At 43.4% G+C, this 25470-nt stretch overlaps 1 protein-coding gene across 1 annotated transcript in view; it reads right to left on the reverse strand.

The window, feature by feature from the left end:
- The window catches only part of LOC124615625 (arrestin domain-containing protein 17), a 160273-nt gene that overhangs the window by 37339 nt on the left and 97464 nt on the right, over window positions 1-25470 (reverse strand). The window contains exons 2-3 of the mRNA XM_047143631.1: window positions 23773-23889; window positions 10306-10526 (exon numbers count right to left, since the gene is read on the reverse strand). Of these exons, the coding sequence (XP_046999587.1) occupies window positions 10306-10526; window positions 23773-23889 (338 nt within the window). The remainder of the gene's footprint in view (window positions 1-10305; window positions 10527-23772; window positions 23890-25470) is intronic.

Raw genomic sequence — 25470 nt, forward strand, 5'->3', positions numbered from 1 at the left:
GATTCGCAATTGTTGAGAGAAGATCAGATGTCGGATAAAACGTCCGTCATCGAGCGAGGGGATGCAGAGAGGGATGAGGTCTGGTTAAGGCAGTTCGGTCGCTTATACGACGAACTAAGAGATTATAGGGGCCTGTACGGGAGAAGTATTTATGGGGAGCGCGGGCAGGATTTGCTGCGTCTCGTCCCGCAGCAAGATAGTATTTGTGAAGTGATGGAAAGTTCTGGCCCTAACCGGCAGACTTTACCAGAAATAGTTGATGTTAATGGGGAGCACGAGCAAGATGCGTCGTGTTTCGTCCCGCAGGAGTTGAATGTTGAAGTAGTAACGGGAAGTTCTGGCCCTAACCGGCAGACTTTACCGAAAGTTGTAATGGTAGAAGTAGCTGACCCATCCGACGCGAAGATCCAGTTTAAACATTGCGAGAGTATTAAGGAGAAAGATTACGAAAATTTTAGTGATAGCCGGAAACGATTGGTAGAAAAGCACGTAGATTACAGCGTGTATGAGGTTAGAGCTGACGTTATACGGTCAGACGATAGCAGTGTGGGTTGCGCAGATCCAGAGGAAGTAATTTCAGATGCTACTGGGCACATTTCTCCAGGTAGATTGGCAGATGAGATCAATCTGACTAAAGAGGAATCAACGAAGGTGACAATTGGTGAATTGATAGCAATGCAACACTCACTAGTTGACGAGTTACAGGAAAAGGTTTCGGTATTGGAGGCGAAGCTACAGACTAAGCCTCAGGACAGACGTGTTGAAATTAAAAGTGTATGTGAACAGAGGCTGAAAAAGCCGCCAGATAAACCGGATTTAGGATCAAAGCCGGATGGTTTTTTCTGGAATGACCTGGATATAGACGAGGATTTACTGTGGGAAAATAAAGAAACCGTCGAGGACAAGTGTAGACAGATAGTAGTGTCTGTTAATATGCACGACCTACAACTTAACGTGTTGATTGACACCGGTCCAGAATTGAGTGCTGTATCTGGGAAAATATTTGAGTTACTGAAAGACAGACCTGGCATCGTAGTTATGCCAGTAACAGGAGTGAAAATTATCGGTGCTACTGGGAAGGCCAGTAAACCGGTCACAAAACAGATTTTTGTCAACTTCGAGATATGTGGGGCACGATTTGAACAAGAGTTTGTCGTCGTGCCAGACTTAACTACGGAAGTAATTATCGGGTTAGATTGGCTGTTAAAGTACCGTGCAGTGATTGACTGCGAAAGCAAAACGTTGACATGTACGTCCCAAGATAAAACAATAGTAGTTAGTTTTGACGAGGCAGGAGACGGTGTGCATAGGCAATACCAGCCTATACACATTGTTAACTGGCCGAATGGTATTGACGTAGGTATGAATTTGAACTACTGTAATGTGAGGAATATCGGCGTTGACGATAATGTAGAAAGTGAATTGGAAAGTATTGTAGACGGTGTGTCAAACGTAAAACACGAACAAAGACGAGCCCGACTTTCCCGTACCTATTGCTATCACAACCATAGGGCATGGGGCAAATATGTGGCAGTATTTGAGAGAATTATGAACACCTTGAGACATGAATCGACGGGATTTTCTCCAGAGGAAATCCTGTTGGATGACAGAAGTAAAAGTTTAGTGGAAGAGATAATCAAATTCCTTCCACGGATTGACATTAGTATTGGTGTGAAAAAAGATGGTTTGCGAGAAGTAATGAAGCTAAAAGCCGATGCTCGCATACGTCGTCATGACGCTAAAGCGCGTTTTGCTAAGTTTGCAATCGGAGACGTAGTACTTGTAAAAGCTCATGAGAAATCGAGCGAGATAGACAATGAAATCTCTAAATTTAAGTTTGTTTATAATGGACCATTGTAGACCTGAAATTGTACCAACCAAGGATTGATTAGTACCACAGATAGGGTAATTTGTACAGTATGTAGACATAGAGTGTAAGATTTAAGGATGTGCCATGTGGCGAGGCTTTTGCCTGACCTAGAGGTCATTAAAGAAGTTGTAATTAATAAGTAATTTATGTTGATTAAATGATTTAAGAGTTACTGAATATTAATCAATTTAAAAATCCAAGCTGCTAGTTTAAGTTTTCAGCTGAGTCACAGTAGATTAAGGAATGTAAATATGATTTTGTAAATAGCTGTAAGATTCCATAAATATGTGTTTTACTAGTCATTGCCGATGTACTTAGACGCTGTTTTAAGTTTCAGGCTTGTACATGTGTGATGATGGACAGTGTTGAGTTATCCACTGTAATAGTGTTAATGGACTCCTTGAGATTACTCGGGAGTGAGTTTTTCCGAAGGAATTCAGTGAAACGGACGTTCTGGAAACGCCGTCACAAGGGCGAGTGAGATCAAGCGTGCCGCACACGCGGGCGCAACAATACTGGCGAGGCGAGCCGCTGTCGGCTCTTGTGCCGCTGTTGGCTCTTGGGCCGCTGTCGGCATTCTTTGTACTTGCGAGTACGGAAGGCGGAATTGTTTTTCTTCCTGGACAGCTGAAAGAATTCTACTGTCAATATTTATGTTTTTTTCGATCTGATGTGTGTTATTTTCTTGTTTAGCGTTTAATGGACTCCCATGACGAGAATATTAATTATGAAAGGGTTATGTAAAAATGTGTAGTCTAATTAATTATTAATTTGCGTATTTTGATATACCTGTTTTCTATGACCAAGTAATCTGATTAATTTTGTAAATAGTATTCCATTTTTTGATACTGTTAGGAATTTTGACAATTTTAGAATAGCTAAACCATTTTCTATGTTTTCTATGAATTTTAATATGTTGTCAACCTGTTTTATTTTGATCAAGATGACAGAATGGAATAAGATTAGGAGTGTCTCCACTCAATTATTATGGTCTAAAAAATTGATTTATGGTTAATTAGACGAATGCTAAATTTTGTTGATGTTTTGAGCATATGCATTTCCGCTGTTTCTTTTTTGGGACATTTTCTGAGTCTGTTTACGTTACACGAACATCCTCAGACAATGTGGGGCACGTGTAACGCCGGAAATGCATATCCTCCTATTTCCATCTATTGTACTATTATTTTTTTTCCTTGTTTTGTTACCTCAAGATATGACATTTCTGTCTCTTTATATATTGTAATTGTTTTACTGTTTGTATATATATATTTATGCACTTATGTCGATGTATAATTGGTTTGTTTCGTAAATATTATTTGTATTTTTACGCTGGGTCTTGCCTAGGGAAAACTGCTATCGAACGATTACATCGATGGGTCGTGTGAAGAATCAAAGTGTGTAGGATCTTTGGTAGTGTTAACTCTGCCGCGTGGAGCGCGGGCAGAGCAGTGAGAGTCTGGCTGGAGTAGCGAGTGGAGCAGGTGTGTTGTGTGACGCTCCCGCGAGTTGCCGCGCTTTCGGGGTTTGGCAGCATGTAATTGCGCTCGACTCGCGATGATAGTTTCTGACATGGTGTCGCGGACGGGAAGCATTAGCTGGCGCACATCAAGAGCCCGTTTCGCCTGGTGACCGTGTCGAGAAGAAGGCGCGCCAACATCCAGCTTCTGCAACAGCGACGGCCGACAATGAGTGACTGTCGCCACCTCCTCGATCGACGGCTTCGAACCTTCAATCAACCAACAAGGAAGACTAAAAGCACGTAAAGTTTCAGAACTGTATGGCAGACCTCAGCTTTTCAAATTGTTCCATTTGCCTCGCAAAATTACAGTAACTTAGCATGAACCTTTGTTGCTCATTGTCCCGATTGCATTGCCAAGCAGGGTCCCTTCCTTTTCCGAAATGAACCCGAGTGTCGTTGAAATTCAAACGCCAGCATTAAAATAATATAATTAGATTTCACTGCTTTAATTTCAAAGTTCAGTAGCTGGCTACAATATTTAGGTTACACGAGCACAAATTAAGAGTGCGAGTTTTGTTAGCATATTTTAGCTTACCTGTGACTGCAGCTCAGCTTGGTACGTACTAAATTTTACTATTGTTAATTGTTCAGAATCATTTAATCCAAGTTCAAAGTTAAATCTCTTGTTTCTAAATTGCGTAGAGTCAAGTTGCTTTTGAAATGATTGTTGAGGTAGTCCAAGACTAACCGTATTTTACTGGATTTCGATGTGCTTCAGAAAGAAAGCTTCTTATTAATTTCAGTCACTAAATTAACTTTCAGTTTTCTGGTTTTATTAATTCTTCTGCTAAATTAAGTCAGAGTGTAGCGAAATTTATTACTTCTGACAAACTTTCAGTTTTCACACTACACGTGTCAACCTTCAGTTGCCACGCTTCTAGTGCTAATTATATGTGTAATAACCTTACTTTTTCAGTTACTATAGTAATTGTCCTTAGTGCTGGCGACCGTGATTTCCTCCAAATCTCAAATATCTAATTACCGCTAGTTAATTGTTAACGTAACGGCCGCACATTTACTTTCTTTATTAACTTTATCCCTTTTCAAAATTAATTACCACCAGTTTCATTTGCATTTTTCCTTTCATTTAGATGTAACCCTTTCCTCCCTCTTTACCGATAGATTAACTTCGGTGACGATTGCTTTTCCCAAATTTCCATTAGGTACACGCGGTTTAATTTTTCACTGTCTTTAAGGTCGATAAGTGAGGGGGAGGTTACAACTTCCATACATGGCTACACCCCATACAAATACTTTCAGAAACGACTTCTTGACCCTTAAATCTATACTCGATGTTAACAAATTTCTCTTCTCCAGAAACGCTTTCTTTGGCATTGCCAGTCTACATTTTTTATCCTCTCTACTTCAACCATCATCAGTTATTTTGCTCCCCAAATAGCAAAACTCCTTTACTACTTTAAGCCTCTCATTTCTTAATCTAATTCCCGCACCAACACCCGATTTAATTGGACTACATTACATTATCCTCGTTTTGCTTCTGTTGATGTTCGTCTTATATCCTCTTTTCAAGACACTGTACATTCCGTTCAGCTGCTCTTCCAGGTCCTTTGCTGTCTCTGACAGAATTACAATGTCATCGGAGAACCTCAAAGTTTTTATTTCTTCTCCATGGATTTTAATTCCTAATTCGAATTTTTCTTTTGTTTTCTTTTCTGCTTGCTCAATATACAGATTGAATAACATCGGGGATATGCTACAACCCTGTCTCACTCCCTTCCCAACCACTGCTTCCCTTTCATGCCCCTCGACTCTTATAACTGCCATCTGGTTTCTGTACAAATTGTAAATTGCCTTTCGCTCCCCGTATTTTATCCCTGACACGGGTAGCAGATCTATGCAGTGCTGCTCTTCTGGGGGAACGCTGGGAGATGCGTACCCCTAAACCTTTTCGTCGATAAAGTAATTTTTGAGAACTTGGAAGAGTGCCAAAGATTAAATTCACGTACGTAAATTTTTTATTTCATTTTTTCGTGTTCGTAATTGCAATACGAACGATACCAGTGCAGTTTTTGGTGAGAAAATCGACGTCATTGACTGTTTCAAGCATTTCGAAGCTGCGGCAACCGTTCTCGACAACAGAATCGCTGGCAGCCAGTTCGACAAGCATGTAGTGCCTTCGCCCGCTAATAGTGGGGGATGGCAGTGCTAAACGGATATGCGTACGCTCAAATCGCATGCTTCATTTGAGGTGATGTAAACTGTTCGATACCACTTTCTCTTGTATGTTTGTGTGTTTCTTGGTATCACCTGCTTCATTTGAGCCAGTTTTTTGTAGTTCGACATGTTGATGACGTCATGGCTAAAAGCAGATGGGTGGTATCCCATGCTTCAGTTGTAACAAACTTTCGCTGCATTGTATCCTATGTCAGAGTACCCTCAAACTTTTTTTTGGAAAAAAGCACTGGGTCTATGTTCTTGTAAAAAAAATAGGAGACATTACTTTTGGGATTACCCTCGTAGAAGAAAACGGTAACCTTTGAACCGTGAATTTACTTTAAAAAAAATTTTCTTAAAGAATTTACTTTATTTACTAGCGATTCATCAAAAACATTAACACATTTAATCACACTAGGTGGCCGTGGAAGTAGTTGCCAGGAAGTAACTGATGGAAAATGAAAATACTTTTAACAAATGGGAATTTTATTCATAAAAGCCTTTTCAAAAACAGATTTAAAATTATAAGCAGAAAAGCACCCTTCAAATATCAAGTTACAATTTTATTTAGATGCAGAAAGAATAATAATAACAGTATGAGCCTTCGGGCTGTGAAGCTTTCCTGCTCCCTTTCAACACGGCAGTAGTCATGGCTGCTCACAACAACCTATGAAAGAGTACAATGGTGCAAATGTGCAACACACCAGTTTACTTTAAACTAAAAAAATTTTAACAACTCACACAAACACGTAAACTATGCACCCCGTAAGAGGGATGGAAATGGTACAACACTCAAATTATTTGCCACCGTCAGTGCAATTCGTTTTTTTTTTTTTTTTGTTTTTTTTTTTTTTGAGAACTCTTACGGTGGAAGGGTTGCAACTTTATAACCTAAAATGACTATTTAAATAAAACCCATAAAATGCAGACTTACATAAAATGTACAACATGCTGTACATTACACGGCCTTTAAGCAATAAATTCGTTAACACCGAATCCGACAAACATGACAGAGGCAGCTATTAACGTACAACAGACCGACCGACAGACAGACAGACACTAACTGCCGAACAAATGCGGACGAGATGCAGACGAGCAAGCTGGGGACGAGAAACTGACCAAGAACACAAGTAGAATTTAACAAGTAAATGACACAACATATCACGAATCACTTAACTTCTAATAAACTGCGATTCCTGGCGAAGACCTGGCGCAGCACCCCCAAAACGGTCGCCCGAACCGTCCGCCGCCAGCCGCTTCAAGGGACGCAGGAAGGTGCGCCGATCTCCCGCCTCACGGCGTCGCAGCTCGCGCCGGCCAGCCCGATGTCGTAGCTTGACTCCTGTTGCTCTCGTGTGGACCGCGAAGTCACTACCCCTCGCTATACGGCGCGGCCCACTGGACTCACGTGGCGACCTCACATGCGCCGACGTTCCAGGCGGACAAGTCACCTTGTGTCACAGTGCGCGACCGACCAATCGATCGATCCAACCGCCAATGCCCATTGCCTGAGCAAACTCGAGCAGACTGGAGGCCTAACACATACTAGCACTCCGGACGACCAACAGACACTAACCGCCTCACCAATGCGGACGAGAGACAGACCCAGACTAACTTGGCTGACCAACTGACCAGACTGGCCCAGACTGACAGACTGCCCTGACTGACCAACTGCCTCCGACTCGCCGAGACTGAGAGACTCAGACTCACCCCTCTACCGAGTTTTTTTTATTTAGTATTTTTTCGGCTACAAAAGAGGGGGTCCAAATTTGGCCATTATTTTCAAATATCGATAATTTCGCAATTTTTTTCATATCCCTACGACGAACTAGAATTACATCTTTCAAGATTTTAAACATGACTTAAACAGCAGCTGAAATTCTTCATGGTAAATAATAACAGCCAAACAGTTGCAGGTTAAGATTTATTAATATCCTTGACCACAGTTTCGGCATATCTAAACATCCCTTCATCAGAAGCAAAATACACTTGTACAGGAAGACACCTTCATCAGCACCGTAACTGACAAATCAAAAACACTTATAGCTTAAGTAACTGTAAAAATACCAAAGTTTTACAAGGACAAAAACTTTTGGTCATTTACTAAAATCATGTCCTGCAGTGGAGATACATCGTGTCAAAGGCGTCGTCAGTAGTCAAAACATCACCTCCATTTATACAACATAATTATAAACAGAAGGTCGATGCGAACACAGTAAAGAGTCATTACTTCGCCTGTGAACTAGCGTGAAGAGGGTGTGGAAGCTCTAGGGCCCCCCCTACCAAGCTCATAGCGCCCCTTAAATGCACGTGAACAGGCAACTTTTCCCCTTTCCCACCAGAGGGAGACACCAAAGCTGCGATTGGCACAGCGGCGCCAACGCCAGTGACGGAAGGCGACTGCTTTACACTACGAGCTGCGGCGCGCTCTTCAAAAAAAAATTTTTTCCCCGGCTCAACCTTTTTTCCCTGAGAGGAGGTAATAAATAAAGTGATTTGTATCGATAATCGTGTACAGTCAGAGTACGGTCCACAACAAGTTTCAAAAAATCATTTTACGTAGTGACATGCAGTAACGAATAACGAAAGTGCGTGTCATTTACGACGGCGGCCGAGTTTAGGTTAGTTCTGCGCATCTGACGTCACAAAACACAGTCAGCCGATGAACAGAGAACGACGTTGCCAGAGCTTGACTGTAGTGCAGAGCACGGACGAGTGTCTTCAGTTTTAGAAACGTTCAGTCATAAATAAAGTAACTGAATAAAAGCAATGTCTTGATAGCAGACTTTCTATAAAAGAAAGTTTGCAAAAAGCATTCTTTATACCAATTGCTTCATATAAACCAAACAAGCAATAAGCCTCCTAATTCAGGCGATAGCAAGGAAATTCATTCTCACTAACCGCTTTTTCGCAATAAAGAACAGCAGTAATTGTTTATTTCCTATTGTACTTCGACGAAACGTGAGTAATTCATAGTCATACCAACAGTGTTTGTTGGTATTTTGTGTGCCTCTTTAAAATCCTCCAGGAATCCTATAGAATGACGAGCTGCGTTAGCGTAAGGGTTAAGGTGTTTGGCTGCTAAGCAAAAGGTTCTGAGTTCAAACCTTGTTTGATGCTTAGTATTCTCTATTTAAAAACAATATCGAAGTGTCTTACTTCATGAATTTTATTCGTTTGAATGTAATTTTTTGAAATTTCTAGTGGCAACTAAAATCGACCATACGGAAAGTATACGCTGTTGACTTTTACCTCTGCAAACTCTTCAAAATTTCGTGCAATGGTTTACTACATTTAATGTTGCACAATAACTGCGTTGAACATCGAAATGTCATTTATGGGGGGAAGGTATCAGTCAAGAAGATGTGTAAAAATCAAATTTTTGGACCAAATAGATTTTGTGAAATCGAATGATAAGTGTGTCAAAGCAGACGGAACATCATGTGTCTGCACAGGCGAGCAGTGCAGTGATGACAAAATCGCGCACAGCGCGGAATGAGGGGAGCACGTCTCTGTAGCAGCGAAAGGGTTAATGCGGCCGTGGTTGCTTTACTTCATATACTGCGCGCTCCCCCCTAAACGTAGGTTTGGGAACTACACTATACTAAACTATGGCACTGCTTCTCTTGGCGCGTGCAACTGGCTACGCAGCAATCTCCCGCGTCTGGGCGAGCACGCGCGAGACGCCAAGATAAAAGAATTGAACTATAATACAAGGTGATTCAAAAAGAATACCACAACTTCAGGAATTTAAAACTCTGCAACGACAAAAGGCAGAGCTAAGCACTATCTGTCGGCGAATTAAGGGAGCTATAAAGTTTCATTTAGTTGTACATTTGTTCGCTTGAGGCGCTGCTGACTAGGCGTCAGCGTCAGTTGATGCTAAGATGGCGACCGCTCAACAGAAAGCTTTTTGTGTTATTGAGTACGGCAGAAGTGAATCTACGACAGTTGTTCAGCGTGTATTTCGAACGAAGTATGGTGTTAAACCTCCTGATAGTTGGTGTATTAAACGTTGGTATAAACAGTTTACAGAGAATGGGTGTTTGTGCAAAGGGAAAAGTTCTGGACGGCCGAGAACGAGTGATGAAAATGTAGCACGCATCCAGCAAGCATTTGTTCGCAGCCCAGGAAAATCGACTCGCAGAGCTAGCAGAGAGCTGCAAATTCCACAATCAACTGTATGGAGAGTCCTACGAAAAAGGTTAGTTATGAAACCTAAACGTCAACTACCCGAGGCGATGGATCGGCCAGCAGGCAGCCCGTGACAGAGCACTTCATCACTGGCCTCCAAGAAGCCCTGATCTTACCCCCTGCGATTTTTTCTTATGGGGGTTTGTTAAGGATATGGTGTTTCGGCCACCTCTCCCAGCCACCATTGACGATTTGAAACGAGAAATAACAGCAGCTATCCAAACTGTTACGCCTGATATGCTACAGAGAGTGTGGAACGAGTTGGAGTATCGGGTTGATATTGCTCGTGTGTCTGGAGGGGGCCATATTGAACATCTCTGAACTTGTTTTTGAGTGAAAAAAAACCTTTTTAAATACTCTTTGTAATGATGTATAACAGAAGGTTATATTATGTTTCTTTCATTAAATACACATTTTTAAAGTTGTGGTATTCTTTTTGAATCACTCTGTATTTTGTAACAGGTATGCGCCTCGACAATACCGAGTACATACGGTACAAGATGCAGTCGTTACTTTTACAGCAGCTGCGTACAGTAGTGGTACTCACGGCGAGTGCGGCGGGCTCGAGGTTGAGGTCTATGGGGTTCATGACGATGAAGACCTGCTGGTTCTTGTGCGTGAGGCCGGAGGGCTGGCGCAGCGCCGCCTTGCAGAAGTACTGCACCCAGCCGTGCTGCCCCAGGAACGTTGAGGGCAGCCCCAGCGGCAGGCCCAGCTTGAACGGGAAGCTGTGGATGCCCGCAGACAGCATCACGGCGCCGCGCTGACCTGCCCAACACAAACACCAGGCTCACAGAGCTACGGCGACGCCCAAAACTGTAACTACACTCATGCTCATAAATTAAAAATAATGCTGATACATAGTGAAACAGCGCTCTGGTGGGCGGTTTGGGGATGACCATGCGGTGCATTTGACCTGCAGTCGTCGCACGGTGGCGCGGGCAGCAGTCCACATACGCAGAGGTGTGTTGGTGCATGTCAGAGTACAGTTCAGGGAGTAAGTGTGCAGACGTTTTCAGACGTGCTTATGGAGACTGTGTGTTGAAAATGGCTCAAAGAACACATACTGAAGACGTTATGAGGGGTAGAATACTAGGGCGACTGGAGGCTGGTCAAACACAGCAGGTCGTAGCACGGGCCCTCCGTGTGCCACAGAGTGTGATCTCGAGATTATGGCAACGATTCCAGCAGACAGGAAACGTGTCCAGGCGCTACAGTACGGGACGTCCACAGTGTACGACACCATAAGAAGACCGATATCTCACCATCAGTGCCCACAGACGGCCACGAAGTACTGCAGGTAGCCTTGCTCGTAACCTTACCTCAGTTGTCTCCAGACACACAGTCTACAGACGACTGAACAGACATGGTTTATTCGCCCGGAGCCCTGCAGGGTGCATTCCACTGAGCAATTGTCACAGGAGAGCCCGTAAAGCCTGGTGTCAAGAACACAGTACGTGGTCATTCGAACTGTGGTCCCTGGTCATGTTCACGGACGAGTCCAGGTAAGGTCTGAACAGTGATTCTTGCCGGGTTTTCATCTGGCGTGAACCAGGAACCAGATACCAACCCCTTAATGTCCTTGAAAGGGACCTGTATGGAGGTCGTGGTTTGATGGTGTGGGGTGGGATTATGATTGATGCACGTACACCCCTGCGTGTCTTTGACAGAGGAACTGTAACAGGTCAGGTGCATCGCGACGTCATTTTGCACCAGTCCGCCTTTTCAGGGGTGCAGTGGGTCCCACCTTCCTCCTTATGTATGATAAGGCACGGCCCCATTGAGCTGTCATCATGGAGGAGTACCTTAAAATAGAAGATATCAGGCGAATGGAGTGGCCTGCCTGTTCTCCAGACCTAAACCCCACCGAGCACGTCTAGGATGCTCTCGGTCAACGTATCGCTGCACACCTTCAAACCCTAGGACACTTCAGGAGCTCCGACAGCCACTGGTGGAACAATGGGAGGCTATAACCCAGCAGTTGCTCGACCACCTGATTCAGAGTATCCCAACCCGTTGTGCGGCCTGTATACGTGTGCATGGTGATCATATCCCATATTGATGTCGGGGTACATGCACAGGAAACAGTGGCGTTTTGTAGCACATGTGTTTCGGGACGGTTTTCTCAACTTATAACTAATACAGTGGACTTATAGATTTATGTCGTGTGTGTTACTTATGTGCCGGTGCCCACGTTTTGTGGCACCACATTCTGCAATTATCCTTAATTTATGAGCATGAGTGTAGTTCAGTGCGAACACAAGAAAGCCACTGAGTATGAAGTCTCTTGAATGTACTAAGGGGTACCAAAAAAAAGAAAGGATCATTTTTAAAAGCTATATATTTTCAAAATGTTTACAAAACAACCTTATCCGCTTCAAAACGCTCTCCATTACAACTAATACATTTGTCCCACTAGTGCTTCCACGGTTCGAAATTTTTTTTGTAGTCATCTTTAGAAATGGCTGACAGCTTCTCCCTCGTTTTTTTCTTGACTTCTTCAATGTTATCAAATCGGTGTCCTTTCATGCCCCTTTTCATGCGTGAAAATAAGGAAAAGTCGCACGGAGCCAGGTCAGGCGGGTAAGGTGCGTGGGGCAGCGGAACCATGCTATTTTTAGTCAAAAACTGTCTAACAGAGATGCCTTTGTCTGCAGGAGCGTTGTCGTGGTGGAAGGACCAGTCTCCTATCTGCCACAAATTGGGTCTTTTTTTAACGGACACTGTTGCACAATCTTCTTAAAACTTCCAAATAAAATTTTTAAGAACGTAGTTCTTATTATAGGAAACAGCGATCTATAATTATTATAAATATACAGGAACCAGTCTTGATCGCAAAAATTTTTTTAATGTGGTGACCGGTTTCGATATTATTATTAGATCATCTTCAGACCATAGATGTCTGCCGGAGCCGGTGGCGCATGGCAACCCTCTTGCCACAAGCAAGACTGCTTCCAGTTTATTTTTCTAAATAAAAGGTTTGACTGACGGTCTGGGGAAACAAACTCTGAATGAAATACGCCCTTGGCATCAAAACAGCAAATCAGCATTGACTTGACTACATTTTTTTGGATGGAGTAACTATGACATCTTCCATTGGCTTGACTGTTGCTATATTTATATGTCGTAACGATGGCACCATGACTCATCAGCAGTAATGACCTTTGACAGAAAATCTGGATCAGTTTCAAGCTGTTGTTTCGAAGCACGACATGTTTCAACTCGACGTTACTTCTGACAGTGAGTCAGAACCCGAGGAACAAACTTGGCGACAACCTTTTCCATTCATAATCCTTCCGTTAAAATTCGCTGAACCGATCTCCAAGATAACTCACTAATCTCTGACAGTTGATAAATTGTCTGTCGACGGTCTGGGAGCACAACTAGAATTTTTTCAATAATTTCGTCGATTCGGGCAGCTAATGGGCGTCCAGAACGAGGATTGTCAAAAGTCGACATATCGCCACTTTAAAATCGAGCAAACCACTCGTACACATGAGTTTTTCAAAATGGTTCAAATGGCTCTGAGCACTATGGGACTTAACATCTGAGGTCATCAGTCCCCTAGAACTTAGAACTAATTAAACCCAACTAACCTAAGAACACCACACACATCCATGCCCGAGGCAGGAGTCGAACCTGCGACCGTAGCGGTCGCGCGGTTCCAGACTGAAGCGCCTAGAGCCGCTCGGTCACAACGGCCGGCTTGAGTTTTTCCCACCGCGTCATTTTGGTAAGCAGTTTTCAACATTAAAACAGTTTCAGCAGCATTTTTACCGAGTAGAAAACAAAATTTCACAGCTGCACGGTGTTCGGTTAAAATTTCCATCATAAGGAAACGAGAACAAAACAGCGATAGCGAAAACAACCGCTGCAGATGAACAGAACAAGCCAAGTCGACAACACAGGCGGCACTCAACTGTCAATGAGTTGCGCTATACACGCCTAGCGGCAGAAATGCGTACTACACAAGTTCCGCGCACGGCAATGTTATTCTATTTTGTTCCTTTTTTTGGGTACCCTCGCGTACAGGGTGCCTACAGGAAGTAGTACATTTTTGTTCGATTATTATGACGTTTAGCGTATATTTAAGCTGAGTTTCCAAATGCAACTGAAATGAGGCCACAGCGAGTCGGTTTTCGGGCGATACGCCAGTGACTCCGTGTGCTGCTGTTTCCATACGATCCAGTCAAAATCCTAGTTACACGGCTTTCAGTGTGGCGTCAACTGAGATTATCCGGAGAGTCACTGGTGTTTTCATGTATGTTATGATGTTAGCTTTGACCCATGACTCCAACAGAACAAGCAGAAAGCGTAAACTGACTTAGATGTGGGTTTTACGCAGCAATAACACGGAGGAATCGAACACACGTTTAAACGAAGCAGCGCTCGTAAACGAAAACCCATTCATGAACCACTTTCGTATAACAAAAGTAAATTACGAGTGCTTCTTGAGCTGTGTATCGATCCCTATTAGAAAAACCAATACTGACATTCGATATGCACTACTTGCTCGAGTAAAACTATACGTGACATTACAACGTTTGACATCTCTCCAATCCACTGAGGTGACGGAAGTCATGGGACAACTCCTAATATCTCGTCGAAACTCCTTTTGCCTTCTGTACTACAGCAGCTCGACGTTGCCTGGACTCAACAAGTCGCTGAAAGTTGTGACGGTACGTCACATAAATATTGACATTTTTATCGGTTGTAAGCAGTGAACAATATTGTGAAGTGTTAAGGGTGAGCCGTCCGGGGTGGACGAGCGGTTCTAGGCGCTACAGTCTGGAACCGCGAGACTGCTACGGTCGCAGGTTCGAATCCTGCCTCGGGCATGAATGTGTGGATGTCCTTAGGTTAGTTCGGTTTAAGTAGTTCTACGTTCTAGGGGACTGGTGACCTCAGAAGTTAAGTCCCATAGTGCTCAGAGCCATTTGAACCATTTTTGTTAAGGGTGAACTAAAAATTATTTGTAAATACTTAACGTATTTTATGAACATAATTAGTATAAAAGATACAGTTAATGTTCTTGAAAAAACTGATATGCAGCGATAATTTAAAAGTAGCATCTTTATTTAAAACACGTCTATGAAAATAAAAAAGGATCGAGAAGAGACGTGATTGTACGGCCGAGGAGGACGGACGTACTTCATGGTACAAACACTGTTTTGTTTCGCTATACGGAAGGCAGCCATTGAGCGGCTACTCATATTTTATCTAAGTTATTCTGTTCTGCTAAAATAAACTAATTATTGTTATCACAAAATTAATTTCTTTGTAACAGTTGTCACCTCAAATGGTCGCAGGGGCTAATTATTTTTTATAAGCATTCTTTCAGTAATTTGCGCTGAGGGAAGCTCATCTTCCAATGCAGCCTCTGGTCGGCCATTACGCGCCGAAGTATTAATTTATTTTTCAAAGTGTTAACAGTAACTGTAAATGCGAGAGATTTCGTTTTAAGAACCTTTATAAATTGAACAGATAGTTAATTTAACGTTAAACTTCATTTTTCTAAATTGTACAGATTCCATGAGTTCAGTAAGTTTTATCTTGGCCGCTCCACGGCAACAATCGAAATTCTCTCGAGCCTTGCTTTACAATCAATAAATAGGAATTAACAAAATTACATTCAATTCATTTAACGGCAACTGTATTTTAGTCATCACGTTCAAAATCTAAAGCCGATACATGAATAACAGCAGCCCATCAAGAACCCGTTTCATATTTACTTATGCACGTAAGTAAAAGTGATAAGAAAAGATAATATCCATGAGAGAAAGAATCCTGCTCTAACAAAAAAAAATCACCTGATAAATTAAAAATAATGTGGTGTCACCGCCAGACACCACACTTGCTAGGTGGTAGCTTTAAATCGGCCGCGGTCCATTAGTATACGTCGGACCCGCGTGTCGCCACTGTCAGTGATAGCAGACCGAGCACCACCACACGGCAGGTCTCGAGAGACTTACTAGCACTCGCCCCAGTTGTACGGACGACTTAGCTAGCGACTACACTGACGAAGCCTTTCTCATTTGCAGAGAATATAGTTAGAATAGCCTTCAGCTAAGTCAATGGCTACGACCTAGCAAGGCGCCATTAACAGTTTATAGTCTTGAACGTACCGTCCAGAACGATGTATTCAAATGATGGATTAAAGTTGAGTATTTCAGCAGCTACGTACTTTTCTTTATAGCATTCATTACGTATCCTGTTGCAGACCTCACGCCGGCCTGCGTGAGCTTGTAGCGTGTATTTCGGCTTCCTCAAACAACACGGTGTTGGCACTTCTGCCGACACTTCAAATAATATATATATAATTTTTTTTATATATACACCTAACACAGTCCTATGCAGAAGTACTGAGCCATGCTGGCTCTACAGCGGTCCAGAAATGCGAAAGTGTTGCCGTTTCAGAATTTTGTCCACGAACGGATCTCTCGATCATCTTCCATAAATGCTCGATGGAATTCATGTCAGGCGATCTGGATGGCTCAAGTTATCCAGAATGTTCAAACAGTTGTGGCCTGGTGACGCGGCGCGTTGTCTTTGCGAACGTGAAGGTCCATGAATGGCTGTAAATGGTTTTAATGTAGCTCCATATAACCATTTCCAGTCAATGATCGGTTTAGTTGGATTAGAGCACCCAGTCCACTGCATGTAAACACTTGCCACACAACTATGGACTCACCACACCAGCTTGCACAGTGTCTTGTTGATAACTTCGGTATAGGGCTTCGTGCAGTCTGCGCTACATTCGAACCCTACTATCACTTTTCATCAACTAAAATCGGGACTCATCTGACCAGGCGACGGTTTCCCAGCCGTCTAGGGTCCAACCGATATGGCCACGAGAGCAGGAGAAGCGTTGCAGGCGATGTCGTGCTGTTAGCAAAGGCACTCACGTCGGTCGCCTGCTGCCGTAGACCATTAACGTCAAATTTCACCGAACTGTCCTAACTTTCGTCATGCATCCCACATTGATTTCTGCGGTTATTTCACGCAGTGTTGCTGTTAGCACTGCAGATTCTAAAAATAACTCCAAAAAAATTTGGTCGTACGTAAAATCTATGAACACTACAAATAATTCAATACCTTCTCTTGCTAACAGTATGGGTAATGTAACTGATGATGATAAGCAGAAGGCCGAAATTCTAAACCTAGCTTTCAAAAACTCATTTACGGTAGAGGACTGCATCATCATTCCCCCTTAAAATTATCGAACAAACGGGATGGCTAACATAGTGTTTCGTGTATCTGGGATTGTAAAACAGTTAAGATCTTTAGACGCCACCAAGGCATTCTGGCCCAGAAGATATCCCCGTAAGATTTTATGTTGACTATGCTGAGGGAATTAGATTAGAAAATGAGACACTTAAAGTAGTAAAGGAGTTTTGCTATTTGGGGAGCAAAATAACTGATGATGGTTGAAGCAGAGAGGATATAAAATGTAGACTGGCAATGGCAAGGAAAGCGTTTCTGAAGAAGAGAAATTTTTTAACATCGAGTATAGTTTTAAGTGTCAGGAAGTCATTTCTGAATGTATTTGTATGGAGTGTAGCCATGTATGGAAGTGAAACATGGACGATAAATAGTTTGGACAAGAAGAGAATAGAAGCTTTCGAAATGTGGTGCTACAGAAGAATGCTGAAGATTAGATGGGTAGATCACATAACTAATGAGGAAGTATTGAATAGGATTGGGGAGAAGAGAAGTTTGTGGCACAACTTGACCAGAAGAAGGGATCGGTTGGTAGGACATGTTCTGAGGCATCAACGGATCACCAATTTAGTATTGGAGGGCAGCGTGGAGGGTAAAAATCGTAGAGGGACACCAAGAGATGAATACACTAAGCAGATTCAGAAGGATGTAGGTTGCAGTAGGTACTGGGAGATGAAAAAGCTTGCACAGGATAGAGTAGCATGGAGAGCTGCATCAAACCAGTCTCAGGACTGAAGACCACAACAACAACAAACAACATGCTACATATATAGCACCATTCTTATCCATCACCTATCGGAGATCACTGGAACAGCGGAAAGTTCCACGGGACTGGAAGAAGGCCCAGGTCATAGCAATCTATAAAAAGAGTAAAAAAACGGATGCACATAATTACCGGCCAATTTCACTGACATCGATTTGTTGCAGAATCGTGGAACACATTTTGTGTTCAGACACAATGACCTTTCTAGACTTTGAGAAGCTCATCTGCAAAAACCAGCACGGTTTTAGGAAACTGCGGTCATGCGAGACACAGCTGGCCCTCTTTGTGCATGATATACAACAGGCTCTAGATACCGGCTCCCAGGTTGATGCCACATTTCTCGACTTACAAAAGGCGTTCGACTCAGTTCACCACTGTCGCTTGCTCCAAAAAAATGCGCGCTTACGGCCTATCCGATGACATATGCGGCTGGATAGATAGTTTTCTAACAGACAGGGAGCAGTATGTCGTAACTTCAAGCGTAACTTCAGGTGTGCCCCAGGGCAGCGTAATAGGTCCGCTGCTTTTTGCGATATACATAGACGATCTGATTGATGGTATTGACAGCGGCATTAGACTGTTTGCCGATGATGCTGTAGTCTACAGGAAAGTAGTATCACATGAAAGTTGTGAACAAATCAATGAGGATTTGCAGAAAATAAATGCGTGGTGTAATGACTGGCAGCTATCTCTCAATATTAGTAAGTGTATCCTACTGCGTATAACAAGGTGAAGATCCCCATTAATGTACGAGTACAAAATAAATGGCCAGTCTTTGGAAGAGGTAACACCCGTCAAGTATCTGGGTGTGACTATTCGAAATGATCTCAAATGAAATGATCAGATTACACAAATAACGGGCAAGGCGAATTCTAGATTGCGGTTTATTGGTAGAATTCTGAAGCGATGCAGTCCTTCAACAAAGGAAATAGCTTACAATACGTTAGTTCGTCCAGTCTTAGACTACTGTTCGTCTGTAGGGGACCCTTACCAGTTGGGACTGATTCAAGAGATTGAGAAGGTCCACAGAAGAGCGGCAAGATTCGTAACGGGTACATTTAGCCATCGCGAGAGCGTTACAAATCTCATAGAAAGTTTTAAGTGCAACACACTTGCAAATAGACGGCGAGCTAAACAGAAGGGGATCACTTAAATTCCGAAATCCGATCTTCACCGAGGATGTAGAGCATATATTATGACCACCAACTTTCAAATCGCGCAATGATCACCATTCAAAGATAACGGAAATTAGAGCTCGTACTGAGGCGTTCAGACAGTCGTTTTTCCCTCGCACGATCCGCGAGTGGAACAGACGGGGGGAAATATGACTTTGGCCCGAATTGTGCCCTCCGCCACACACCGCTTGGTGGCTAGCGGAGTAAATATGTAGATGTAGACAACACTACGCAAATGTCGCTGCTCCCGGTTGTTAAGTATAAAGGCCATCGGACACTGCGTTGTTCGTGGTGATAGGTAAGTAATGCGTGAAATTTGGTAATTTCGGCACACTTTTCACACTGTAGATCTCGTAATACTGAATTTTTTAACGAGTTCCGAAATTCCCGTTGTGCGGACATAATCACGTCGGAAACCTTTTCACATGAATCAACTGGGTACAAATGACAGCTCTGCTATTGAACTGCCCTTTTATACCTTGTGTATGCGATGCTACCGCCATCTATAAATGTATATATCGCTATCCCATGACTTGTCACCTCACTGTAAGTACCACGTTCCCAGAAGTACAGTTCCAGCTTTCTTGTCTGATGCGTTTAATACTGAGCCCTGAACCCCCATTTCGAAGCTAATACGAGGGTGAGTCAAATGAAAACCTTAAGTATTTTTTTAAATATTATTTATTGTGCAGAAGTGGTACAAAGCTGTATCACTTTTCAACATAATCTCCTCCACTCTCAATGCAAGTTCTTCAGCTCTTACAAAATGAAAAAATTCCTTTAGAAAAAAATTATTTTCGTAGTTCGCGCAACCAGTCATGCACAGTGTGTCGTACCTCTTCATCAGAACGGAACTTCTTTCCTCCTATTGCGTCTTTGAGTGGTCCAGACATATAGAAATCACTTGGGGCAAGGTCTGGTGAATATGGTGGATGAGGAAAACTCTCAAAATGCAGGTCTGTGATTGTTGCAACTGTTGTACGGGCAGTGTGGGGCCTTGCATTGTCGTGTTGCAAAAGGACACCTGTTGACAGCAATCCACGTCGCTTTGATATGACTGCAGGCCGCAGATGATTTTTTAGGAAGTCTGTGTATGATGCACTGGTGACAGGCATGTAATGCTCCAAAATGACGCTTTTTTCGTCCCAAAAGAGAGTCAGCTTAACCGTCCCTGCTGATGGTTCTGTTCGAAACTTCTTTGGTTTTGGTGATGAGGAATGGCGCCATTCCTTGCTCGCTCTCTTCGTTTCCGGTTGGTGGAAGTTAACCCAGGTTTCGTCCCCAGTAACGATTCTTGCAAGGAAACCATCACCTTCTTGCTCAAAGCGCCGAAGAAGTTCTTCACAAGCATCAACACGTCGTTCTCTCATTTCAGGAGTCAGCTGCCGTGGTACCCATCTTGCAGACACTTTGTGAAACCGGAGCACACCATGCACAATGTGGTGTGCTGACCCATGACTAGTCTTTAAACATGTTGTAATGTCATTCAGTGTCACTCGGCGGCTTTCCTTCACTATGGCTTCAGCTGCTGCAGTGTTCTGTGGAGTCACAACTCGTTGTGCCTGACCTGGACGAGGAGCATCTTCCACTGAAGTCACACCATTTGGGAACTTCCTACTCCATTCGTAGATTTGCTGCTGTGACAAACATGCATCACTGTACTGAACCTTCATTCGTCGATGTATTTCTATAGGTTTCACACCTTCACTACGCAAAAACTGAATAACAGAACGCTGTTCTTCCCTGGTGCAAGTCGCGGCCATCTTTATACGGATACTGCGACGGTATGTGTGCATCTGCACTATGCTGCCACCTACAGGCCATTCTGCACGCTGTTTGTAGAACGCTTACCAACTTACAAGATAACGGCGCGAAATTTCGATTTGTTATTACAAATTTAAGGTTTTCATTTGACTCACTCTCGTATTTTCAGTCCTGCATCCCACATAGTTAAATATGACGAAATATTAAAGCTGTTCGATACTGAATTTTCGAATTATGTTTCTTGCAAGTGCACTAAAAGACACTGTAATATAGTTGGTGTTGATATTCATGTTTCTTTATTAAAAACTACAGTCATGCTAAAATTATACTGCCACCAGAAATCTTGTTACTTTCTTTCTCAAATTTACTAAACAGGTGTGCATTTCTTGTCAGTAATGGAACCCGAATATACTGACAGTATTCCACTAATTTTCGTCATTTGTATACTTCCGTGAGTTACTATGAAACTTCATATCAGCTTTCACTAATTACTCAACAGTATTTTTTACTCATACGCAAATAATATCCACATATCAGATAACAGAAATAAAAGCACGAAACCTTTAACTACCAGCAACCTTGAAAGCTGATATTACATTCCTGTTAAAACACACATCATGTTGTCGTGGATCTGGGCAAGAATCATATAGAATAAAAACAGACAGTTTATGTTGTCGGCACTTACTATGCAGAATGAAATCTTACGCCACATCATTTTGTCATTAGCTGTGTGCTTTCCATACTGCAAGAAACTTTTTTATATTGACCAAGAACAGTAGCAAAATTATTTGCATGCACCTTTCATAAACTCACTTGTATTTTAAATTAAGTGTAGCAGTTTTTTTCTAATGTACATTAAAGAAAGTGAATTGCTGTTTAGTACAATTTATTTTGTCTATGACTATACTTTTGCTACATTATTTTGAAAAATCAATCTTTTTTCGTGCGAGATGGACCTGCGGACGCACTACCCTTATAACTTTTTAATGTGTTGTCATATTCACTGATGTGGGCATTGTAAATGCTTATTTTAGCTTTGCAGTAATTACATCACAACACCTACGATTCACAATGTCAAGTAATATTCAAATTATTTTATTAATAACATTCATTTTTGTGTTTCCATAAACAACTGTTTCCAACAACCAATTCTCAGACATTTTTAACAACTACGAAACACACACAAGGTAAAATTATTCACACGGAAAAAAAACCGCGATGGTGCTTTGAAATTCAGTCACGAGATGGCAGTCGGAAGACGCTAATCGGTGGTGGGGGAAGAAAACTGGCGTCGCAAAGCTAAAGTTAAAGTAACTCTAACTTTTGTGGCATGAGTAAAAGTGGCATCACTCGAATGTGGCCACACGCAACTTCAGTGACGCCACTCGAGTGGTAGCTAAGTCCCGGCACTTTTGTTGCATGTTCAAACCAGTCTTTACACCAGTATAATTTATAGATAACTTCTACACTGACTGCCATTACTGAAAAGCCAAACACAAGTTTATTTCTCAAAAAAGTATATCACACAAATGGCTTCCATCACTGGCGAAGCATTACAGAAGATCTCTGTTGGTCCATCATGGCCAGAGGACATCGGCATGGTAGCAACCTATCACGTCTTCGAATTAAGCAATTGTATAACGATTGAATTCACAATATCCAGTGATTTATTGCGCTATGCGACAAGTTCGTTTATTTGGATAAATGTGTATGGGGCCTGAAGATGGTATAATGAAATGCCGAAACTGGTAGGCTTCAAAATAAAATAAAATAATTTCTTAAAGTCCATTTCTGTTGGTGAATTTTACTGACATTGACATTACAGAAGACCTCTGCGGAAATTCCTCATTATGTTCTTCATCATTTCTTGAGGAATCGCCAGGGCCAGTTAGACCCAAGCGACTCAAACCGCCGCTTGGGGGTACCAAGCTGGGACTTCACCAGAGACGACCCAACTGTTAAGATTTCTACACAGAAATCACAATTAGTAGCGCCCACTTGGGGCAATTAGCGAAGAAGGTCGTCCACGTACCAAGTGCAAGATCTGTATCACAGAGAAACTGAAGAGGGACAAGAGTACAATGAGAGAGGGTGAAAGGGGGGGGGGGCGTCAATTAATTAATCCCTTGTGTGGAAAAATATTCATGAACCATCCTCATATCTTCCCGGATTGCGGTTATCATCTCATATGCTTCGACATCTACATCCCGGAAGCCACCTTACGGTGTGTGGCGGAGGGTACTTCGTGTACAAGTGTAACTTCCTCCTCTTTCCTGTTCCAGTTGCATATGCTTCACGGGAAGAACGACTGCTGGTAAGCATCCGTGTGGGCACGAATATAATTTTATCTTCATGGGCATTCCGCGAGATATACGCAGGAGGGAGCAATGTATTGGCTGACTCTTCCACGAACGTATGCTGTAAGAACTTTGAAAACAGACCATACCATTTTCTTTTATTTCACGTCTGTGGTCACAAACTTGTAGGTCTCCAGACTTCCAGTTCCGGTCAGCAATGACCATCTTCAGATCTGCAGCAAAATTTGGGAAAAACACAAGATACAACTAGCAGATTATCTACAGATTAAAACAATAAATAGACCACGATGAAAAGTATTACCGACATACATGTGAATTTGTGCACTTTAAATATGATGAGGTATACCTGTCATTTATTCGTTTCCAACTTGGTAAAACAAGTGGCATGTTAGAACCCCGAAAACAACTTTTTTTACCTTTCCAGCTTCTTCTCTCAAAATTACTTTCAACGGACTTTAATTTTTAATTCTCAGCGCTCTGTCTGTACCATTATTACAGTTACTATGTACTGATCATGTATTACACATACTGTAAAATTAATTTACTGTAGATTGGCTGGTTAGATTTAATAGTGAACCTGAAGACTTTAATTTTTGTATGTGAAATGAATGCACAAGTAAATATAGATTTAACCTGTTATTTTTGGACCTCAGCTCCGCATCGGAACCTCATAAATTTTTCCCTCATTCTCCATCATCCGCCAAAGTCCATGTTATCATCACGAAGCGCCCGCGTGCGTGAGGAGGAGTGCAGCTTGTGTAGGGGAGACGTACCTGGTTCGCCCAGCAGGCGCATGCGGAAGTCTATGTAGCTCTCCCTCTCGTAGATGCGTGCGGCGCGCGCTCCCTTCAGCCGCACCACGCCCTCGCCCACCACGTGGAAGTGCAGACCTGCAACACGCCAAGGCAGGCGTCACATCCACTGTCATCTGTCACAAGGCGTTTCTGAGCACCAACAACTACACTCCTGGAAATGGAAAAAAGAACACATTGACACTGGTGTGTCAGACCCACCCTACTTGCTCGGGACACTGCGAGAGGGCTGTACAAGCAATGATCACACGCACGGCACAGCGGACACACCAGGAACCGCGGTGTTGGCCGTCGAATGGCGCTAGCTACGCAGCATTTGTGCACCGCCGCCGTCAGTGTCAGCCAGTTTGCCGTGGCATACGGAGCTCCATCGCAGTCTTTAACACTGGTAGCATGCCGCGACAGCGTGGACGTGAACCGTATGTGCAGTTGACGGACTTTGAGCGAGGGCGTATAGTGGGCATGCGGGAGGCCGGGTGGACGTACCGCCGAATTGCTCAACACGTGGGGCGTGAGGTCTCCACAGTACATCGATGTTGTCGCCAGTGGTCGGCGGAAGGTGCACGTGCCCGTCGACCTGGGACCGGACCGCAGCGACGCACGGATGCACGCCAAGACCGTAGGATCCTACGCAGTGCCGTAGGGGACCGCACCGCCACTTCCCAGCAAATTAGGGACACTGTTGCTCCTGGGGTATCGGCGAGGACCATTCGCAACCGTCTCCATGAAGCTGGGCTACGGTCCCGCACACCGTTACGCCGTCTTCCGCTCACGCCCCAACATCGTGCAGCCCGCCTCCAGTGGTGTCGCGACAGGCGTGAATGGAGGGACGAATGGAGACGTGTCGTCTTCAGCGATGAGAGTCGCTTCTGCCTTGGTGCCAATGATGGTCGTATGCGTGTTTGGCGCCGTGCAGGTGAGCGCCACAATCAGGACTGCATACGACCGAGGCACACAGGGCCAACACCCGGCATCATGGTGTGGGGAGCGATCTCCTACACTGGCCGTACACCACTGGTGATCGTCGAGGGGACACTGAATAGTGCACGGTACATCCAAACCGTCATCGAACCCATCGTTCTACCATTCCTAGACCGGCAAGGGAACTTGCTGTTCCAACAGGACAATGCACGTCCGCATGTATCCCGTGCCACCCAACGTGCTCTAGAAGGTGTAAGTCAACTACCCTGGCCAGCAAGATCTCCGGATCTGTCCCCCATTGAGCATGTTTGGGACTGGATGAAGCGTCGTCTCACGCGGTCTGCACGTCCAGCACGAACGCTGGTCCAACTGAGGCGCCAGGTGGAAATGGCATGGCAAGCCGTTCCACAGGACTACATCCAGCATCTCTACGATCGTCTCCATGGGAGAATAGTAGCCTGCATTGCTGCGAAAGGTGGATATACACTGTACTAGTGCCGACATTGTGCATGCTCTGTTACCTGTGTCTATGTGCCTGTGGTTCTGTCAGTGTGATCATGTGATGTATCTGACCCCAGGAATGTGTCAATAAAGTTTCCCCTTCCTGGGACAATGAATTCACGGTGTTCTTATTTCAATTTCCAGGAGTGTATATAATGAAGGTGAGGGCGACATGAACGTTAACTGCAAAAAATTCTGACTGGCCGTTGGTGCGTTTTGAGATGTCACTTGGGTATA

This window comes from Schistocerca americana, chromosome 5, assembly GCF_021461395.2.
Source record: "Schistocerca americana isolate TAMUIC-IGC-003095 chromosome 5, iqSchAmer2.1, whole genome shotgun sequence".
Taxonomy (NCBI): domain Eukaryota; kingdom Metazoa; phylum Arthropoda; class Insecta; order Orthoptera; family Acrididae; genus Schistocerca; species Schistocerca americana.